The 8,100-nt window shown below is 37.3% G+C and overlaps 1 protein-coding gene across 1 annotated transcript; it reads right to left on the bottom strand.

Moving 5' to 3' along the window:
- Positions 1-2,325: 2,325 nt before the first annotated feature.
- Positions 2,326-3,273, bottom strand: OR2D2 (olfactory receptor family 2 subfamily D member 2; the record flags this gene model as incomplete). The annotated part of the gene is made up of 1 exon (XM_081272709.1): positions 2,326-3,273. The coding sequence occupies one exon, from the start codon at positions 3,271-3,273 to the stop codon at positions 2,326-2,328; it is 948 nt and encodes a 315-aa protein (XP_081128835.1).
- Between the last annotated feature and the right edge of the window lie 4,827 nt (positions 3,274-8,100).

An 8,100-nucleotide genomic window follows, 5' to 3' on the forward strand; every position in this document is an offset into this window, starting at 1 on the left:
ACAAGAATGTCAAAAAATATTACTGATAGGTTCAGTGGTCTGATTTGGACTGGACTGCACAAATGTTCAGGCCAATGTTTAGGGAGCAAGATTCTCAGTGAGCAACTCTTGACTTGGAGTCATGCCCAAAAGTTATTTTATTACATGTAAAATTCTCAGTACAAGAGGGTCAAAATTTTATCACAAAGGTAAATCTTCCAAAGGACAAATGGTTGGACTGATGACAAATTAGGGATCAAAGGCAATCAAAGTGCTTAATATATGGCTAAAGAAGGGGTTACTATAACCAGGGTCTAGGCACCAGGTATGGCAAATGTTTTTGTAAATCCCTTTAAGGTAATACCAGACTTCCTATCCAGGTTGCCTTCTCTGGATTTAGGGTCTGATTTACAAGTTCTCCCAGTCAAGTAAACAAAAGAATTCTGAGACGAAAATAAGGTGGGGAGACATCTGAAAAATATAGTCTATAATTTAAAAAATTATAGAGAACAATGATGACTGCCTCTCATATCTACTTCATACAACTGTATGTAATACTTCCCAATAGGAAAGTCCTTATAGAGACACTGCCCTGAAGACTTCAGGAGCAGATGTATGTCCTGACACTCCATCCACCTTATCTTGGAATCAAAGGGTCTCATCCCAGTAAAACTTGAACATCAAAACCTGTACCTTGCCAGATGCTCAAAATTTTTAAATGAAGATCAGTTTTTATCAAATAATCCTCACTCACTATTGCCACCACCAAAACCTACGTCTACTGTGTTCGTACACCTTGAGGCATAATTTACTGGGAGGCTGTTGTGAAGGCCTGGGGTGGTGACTCATTGAATTGAGAGACTCTAAACAACTTGAGACCAAATGAAGGCCCTGCTTTTGTTGGAGTCCTTCATGGTGGTGCTTTCACCCAAGGATTTGCCCCCACTCATACTGGACTCATACTGTTGCCGAAGCAGTTGATGGTGAAATTGTTCTGCTGCTTTTCACTGGCATCCACCACGGTCGATCCTGTGGAACAGGGACTCGCAAGGAGTCGCTGACTACTACTTAGGCCTGAGGGCTGGCATAGGACTGTGCTGGAATGGGGTATATGTCCATGTGTTTCAGATCATTTGCTATCTTTTATGGATTGTTCATTTGTTCTCTGGCTTCTAATTATAATACAATAGCAGAGGATCAAAAGGTAGATGGGGAATGCACTTAAAATGTTTCTCTCAGTGGCTTGCTCCCTCCATATCACATAGTTCCCAGCTCCTGCCTGGTCCACTCTTCATATAGCTTCCTTTCTGGGTCTTAATACCCTCCTCTTTGTCCTTTAGGCTTAGGGTTGATTATACCTCCTAGCACTTGCTAGCCCTAAAATATGTCATTATTGATTGTAAGATTCCAAAACTCTGAATTCACCAATGTGAAAGTGTATCCTTGTAGATCTGATCTTCATGTCTCTTCAAAAAAAAAAAGTGTAAGATGGACAGCAGAGTTCATATAGTCTGCTTCCTTGTACACGTGTTTTCCATTTCCTCAAGCACACATACAGATACAACATGTGCTAACACACAGCACCTAGCTCATGATAAGTGAAAAAGCAATGTTTGTTAAATGTTTATTATTTTATGATATAAAAAATTCAGAAATACTCAATGATAGATCTGGAATAGACATCATGTATTAAAAGATTTTACAAGGTCACAAGCAATTGTAGCACACACCTGTAATCCCAGCAGTTTGGGAGGTTGAGCCAGGAATATTGCAAATTCAAAGCCAGCCTCATCAATTTAGCAAGGCCCCCCAGCAATTCAGTGAGATCCTATCTCAAGATAAAAGATAAAAAGGCCTGGAGATGGGCTGGGATTGTAGCTCAGTTGGGAGAGCGTTTGCCCAACATGTGTGAGGCACTGTATTAGATCCTCAGCCACCACATAAAAATAAATAAATAAAATAAAGGTATTGTGTCTGTCTACAACTAAAATACATTTTTTAAAAAGGGATGGTGATGTGGCTCAGTGGTAAAGTACCCCTGAGTTCAATCCCCTGTATAACAAAAAAAAAAAAAAAAAAAAGAAAAGATTTTACAAGGTCTATGAAATATTACTTTTTCTTAGAGGAATTCCTGTTATGTGTCAAAGGATGAACCACAAGGAAGCAGATCCTGCATCCTATTGATCAAGAATTATTATTCTTCTCCTTCTACAAATGAACTGCTGCATAAATGATAGTGAATCCATGGTCAAGGCCCGAGAATGAGAATTTTGCCATATTTAGATTTACAAGGAAGAGGACTACCTAGTAAGTCTTACTATGTAAGAGGTCAAAAGTGTGTCTGAGTCAGTGAGTGATTTCAAGATGGCACCGGAAATTCCTTGTGGCTACTTTCCTCAGAGCTCCCTTCACATCCTTGTTTCTCAGGCTATAGATGAGGGGATTAAGCATGGGAGTCACCATGGCATAGAAAACAGACACTAGTTTCTCTTGCTCTTTGGAAGACTTTGGTGTCATGTAGGTGACAATTGCTGACCCATAAAAAAGGGTGACCACCATGAGGTGGGAGCCACAGGTAGAAAATGCCTTGAGCCTTCCTGCAGCTGACTTCATCTTGACCACAGTCACAATGATGCGGCCATAGGATACAAGAACTAGGGATACAGGTATGAGAAGAATCACAACCCCCATGAGGAAAATGGCCATTTGTGAAATGCGAGTGTCTGTAGATGCCAGGATCAACAGTGCAGGGGCTTCACAAAAGAAATGAGCAATACTGTTGCTACCTTGGTAAGGTAGTCTTAGTGTGAAAGTAGTGTCCACCACAGACACTAAAATGCCACTGGTCCATGATCCTGTGGCCAGTTGGAGACACACCCTCCAGGTCATGATGCTAGGGTAATGCAAAGGGTTGCAAATTGCTACATACCGATCATAAGACATCACCGCCAAAAGGGCACACTGTGTACACCCAAAAATGAGGAAGAGCAGAAGCTGAGCTGCACAACGTGTAAATGAAATGACCTTCTTTCTGGAAAGCAGGTGGACTAGGGCCTGAGGAACTATGTTGGTAGAGAAACAGAGGTCAGCCAGAGACAGGTTGCAGAGAAAAAAATACATGGGTGTGTGAAGCCGGGAGTCAACCTGAACAAGGGATATAAGAAGCAGATTTCCAAGCACAGTGACCAAATAAACACCCAGGAATAAGATGAAGAGCAGCTGCTGGGTAAGGGGGTCATCAGAGAGTCCCAGAAGGAAAAATTCTGTCACTTGTGTCTGATTTATCTGCCTCATAGTCTGTCTCCCCTTTCAATAAGAAGTCACTATCTTGTAAACACAGTTGTGCATATCCAGGAATGACTCCAATCACAATAAGCCTTTTCAAAAATCCCCTTTACAAGACCTTTTAGATGACGATCATGCTGCTTCAGTTTGAACACTTTCAGTGTTTCGGAATAATACTTCCTAAGATAGTGCTTTCATTTTTTGGTTTCAATTGGCAAGTGTAGAGTAGATCAAAAGAAACATCTTCCATGTTCCAAATATCACACTTTTAAGTTCAGCCATGTAATTTCCATGTCTATATCATTTTCATCTCTGGGTTCTTTAGAAGACATGACATAACATTTCATTCAGTAAGTGAATCCCATTTGTCTAATGCTTCTTGTCACATTTCCTCCATCACATGATTTTGTTTTGCTTTGTTTTAAATATTTTGGACGTGAAACTGATCTGGTTGTCTCTTTCCTGAAAGGACAGTTAAGAAGGTGTAAGAATTCAAAAACAGCCAAAATACCTTATAGAATTCATGTATATCGTAGGGAAAATAACCTGCCTTGAAGGATCTGGGGACAACTCTGAATATCCCTTGACAATTTTATCTCAACTTCCTCTGAGCTCTGCAATACAAATCTCAACTGTGAATGAGCTTCTAGAACAAGAGACACACTTGGCTGGTTTCCTACTTGACTCGAACAGGACTACTCCACCACCTCTGCCCAACACCTCTCACTGCCTTGCATTTTCGATTGTAAAACTCCTTGGAAAGCTGTCTATGCCATTTTTATGTCTGGGTCCTTTAGAAGACATGATATAGTACTTCATTCAGTAAATGACCATTAATTAAATTAAGTAAATAAAAATAATTTGATTGCATAATAAGCAGAATTGTTTAGAAGGCCAGCCAATTTCCCTGGAGAGACTTGAAAGATTTTGAGAGTAATTATAAAATTTCATGGAGCTGTTCTAAAAAGAAGGCAAATTTAAAGTGTAAAGTCTAGGGTATTATGCAAGGGTTGAGCTACTAATTCTCTACATGGTAAAAGTGCCTCAAAACGGGGCTGGGGTTGTAGCTCAGTGATAGCGTGCTTGCCTAGCATGTGTGAGGCACTGGGTTCAATCCTCAGCACCACATATAAATAAATAAAATAAAGGTATAAAAATAGAACATTATTTTAAAAGAAAGTACTTCAAAATAAGGCTTTAAAATGCATCAAAATAAATGTATAAATGATTGCCAAGGAAACCAGTAATATCAAAATACAGTTACCAAGATAAAAATGTGTATAGAGCCATACATGTGTTTTATTAACACACAATAATAGAGAAAATATGTGTCTTTAGTAACACATTAAATTTCTTAAATGTGGTGCTGGGTCTAATAATCACCTTCATTTCAAAATAATTATGATCTTAAATATTTGGAGATATCTTCAACAACTGCAATGTGATATGAAAATATTTCTGATTTCTGTTGCTGACAATGTCATAGCTATTTCTAAGACTAGGATGGCTTGGTTACCTGTATTTAAACCAGAAGAAAATACTAATTTTCAGTTAGAAGAAAGTAAAAATATAGAAATAGCATTTTACATCCAAATTGAAGGACACCTTGAATTCCATTTGAGAAACCACTGGAGTATAGGAATTGTCTTTAAGAAAATAAAAAGGCAAAATTACACCCAATGCAATCTAATAACAGAGTCTTAGCATCTGGATGGGTCTGTAAGTCAAAGGGATGAAAGACTTCAACTCATAATTGATCTTAAGATTGAAGTTGGCATGTATGACAGCAAATATACAGAGTAATTGAGTTAAACTTCTTGGAAGCAACATAGTTAGCAGTCTAAGGTATGCAAAATGATGGAAAATAGAGCAAGACTCAAATACATTCTTTTTTTGTCATTTCACTCAGATATCAAGTTAATATTAGAACAAAGCACAAAATGTCTGGTGCATAAACCAGTTTCTTTTAAGATTCAGTATTCTACTTCTTACTTTGGACCACTTTTTGTACTTAGTACTCTACCTACTATAGATGATTTAACTTACCCAACAAAATCAAAAGTAATTTATAACCAGATTTGTAAAGGAAATAAAGTTTTAAATGTCAAACTGTCTGCATAACCAAATGCAAATGTGGAAGAGAAGTTGTATCCATAGGTGATAGTGAATCTGCCCTCAGAATCAAGAAGCTTCTGTAAGAAAATCATTTTTACCATTGGCCTTTCTGTCATTTTACTTTTTTCTTTCACTAAATTTAACAGGAAATTGTGAGTTCATTTCTCTAAGGATAAAATGTGTCTCTGATATGAAACAGGATGAATGGGTGACAGAAACATGCATTTTTAAATCCAACGTGTATTTTAGGAAGAAACTAAGTAAACCCATAGGGAACCAGGAGAAAAATACCAAATTTCTCTTCAAATTCTCTTGATTCCAAGATCCTTTATGCTAAAATCACCTATCCTTTATCTACCACATCCACTTACTATCTTCCAAACCAAGTTCAACATAAGAATTAATCCCCTGCTCTACTAATCTTACCAAGATTGTTCTCATATTCAGGGGATAAAAGGATCATTAGCATGCCAAAGCCAATGAACACACTCAACTGTTGACGGAGAAAGTGCTGCAGGTACATTGGTTTCAGTGTGACCCAAGGAGCGACAGTGAGCATCTTGTCCTGAAGGCATAAAATTCAGTAAAAATCTCCAAAGTCAAAAGGAAGGGCAAGGCAGTAAGGGGAATCCCATATCTTCTGCATTCTTCTACTCCATTCAAAGGTTTTATCTTGCCTTCAGGATATACAGTACAACGTATATCCTGTTCCACTTAAATGAGGTGAAGTGGGGATGGGGGACACTAGAAGCAGTCTCTAGAGCAGTGGAAGTACTCAGGAGAATTCTGAATCATTAGTGTGCATCTTGAGCTGTTTCCTCTCAAAATGCTCCCAGATGTTTACAAGGAGAACAGACACTAACAAGTAGGTAGCACTCACATCTTGTTTATAGATCCTATCACCAGTTCTTCTTACAAGTCTTTGGGGAAAGGTCGCATTGTTGCAAAATATACTATATACTGTATACCTGATGCTCAGGTCTACCACATGTGCTTTGAATGATTTTGAGAAAGTTTGTTATTGGCAGAATGTGGAAATGATGTGCCCCAGATAACCATAATTAGATGAGTGTGATTAACATGAAGTTTGCACATAGAGCTCAACAAATATTACTTCTAATTATTATAACTAGGGGTAAGGGATTGAGATTATGGATAGTGTCTGAGTTTTAGCACATACCATATGTGACATTGTTCAAGAAATTTATTATACATTTGTAGAATCCTCAAATGTCTGGGTGAGAGGCTGAAAAAGCAAACACAACATAATTAAAAAAAAAAGCTAAGCAGAATACTACTTGCTGGATTGGATGTAGGTGAGGGAAGTAGAGATCAGAAGAGAACTTCTGGCAAAACCCTTCTTTCAGTCACAGCTCCTAAATGACCATAAAAGCAAACTGAACATCAATGAGCATTCGCAAAACCTGAAGGAATAGGATATTCTTTTAGGCCAAATTAGTTAATTATGAGGTTAAACTCTTTATATCTCTATAATTTTCTGTCCAATTATTTTAAAATTATTTTAAAATTACATATGTTCATCAAAATACATATGTAAATCATGCTTAGTAAACTTTAATTTTGCAATGTCATATTTTGAAATAATTTTGGATTTTTCAGAAAAGTTAAAAGAAGAACACAAAGAACTCTCGTGCCTCCCTTACTGGATTCTCCAATTATTATTATTTTACCACATTTTCTTTATCATTTGTCTCTATTTATATACATAGTATTTTAATATCTTGATAGTAAGCTATAGACATAATGCTCAGAATAGGTAAAGAGCTCCTACATGTTAATAAGAAAAGCCGGAAATTTCCAGTTTTTAACTGAGCCAAAAACTTGAATATCAGCTTTCAATATTTAGATAATAGGCATATGAAAAAGTATACAACATAATTAGCCACAGGGTATATAAATTAAAAACACAGTGAACTTCCATTTACCCTCATCAAAATGGATAAAATGAATGAGAATACAGAGCAATTTTTACTGCTTATGGGAGCATAAATTGGTACAATCAACTTGAAAACTCCATTTGGCAGTATCCTTAAACATGAAAGAGTAAGGAAGAAAGAAGGAGCAAGGGAAGGAAGGAGGAAAAAGGAAAGAAGGAAGGAGGAAACAAATGTGGTAAGGATGTGAAGAAACTGGAGCCCCTCCCCATATACATATATATTGCTGCTGTGAATGTAAAAGGGTGCAGATTCTGTGGAAAACAGTGTGATTCAATAAGTTAAGCATACAATTACCATATGTCTCAGCAATTCCACTCCTAGGTGTACACTAACGAAAACTGAAAATAAGTGTCCAAATAAATGCTAGCACACAGATGTTCATAGCAGCAACACTACTCAGAATAGGCTAAAAATGGAGACAACTCAAATATTTATCAACTATGAATGAACAAGAAAAATGAGGCTTATCCATACAAAAGAGTAATCCTCAGCCATAAAGGGAACAAAATGTCTATACATGCTATAACATAGAAGAACCCTGAAAACATTACACTGTTCAGAAGAAACAAGACACAAAGGTCACATATCACATGATTCCATTTATATGAAATACTTAGAACAGGCAAAGACACAGACACAGAAAGCAAATTAGTGTAGAGAGAGGGATGAATGGGGAGTGACTTCTTAGTGGTGGAAAATGCGTTCTTGAATTAGATAGTAGTGATGGTTGAACCACATCATGAATGCACTAAATGTCACTGAA

The sequence above is a fragment of the Spermophilus citellus genome (genome assembly GCF_964194105.1).
Source record: "Spermophilus citellus genome assembly, chromosome: 2".
Classification (NCBI taxonomy): domain Eukaryota; kingdom Metazoa; phylum Chordata; class Mammalia; order Rodentia; family Sciuridae; genus Spermophilus; species Spermophilus citellus.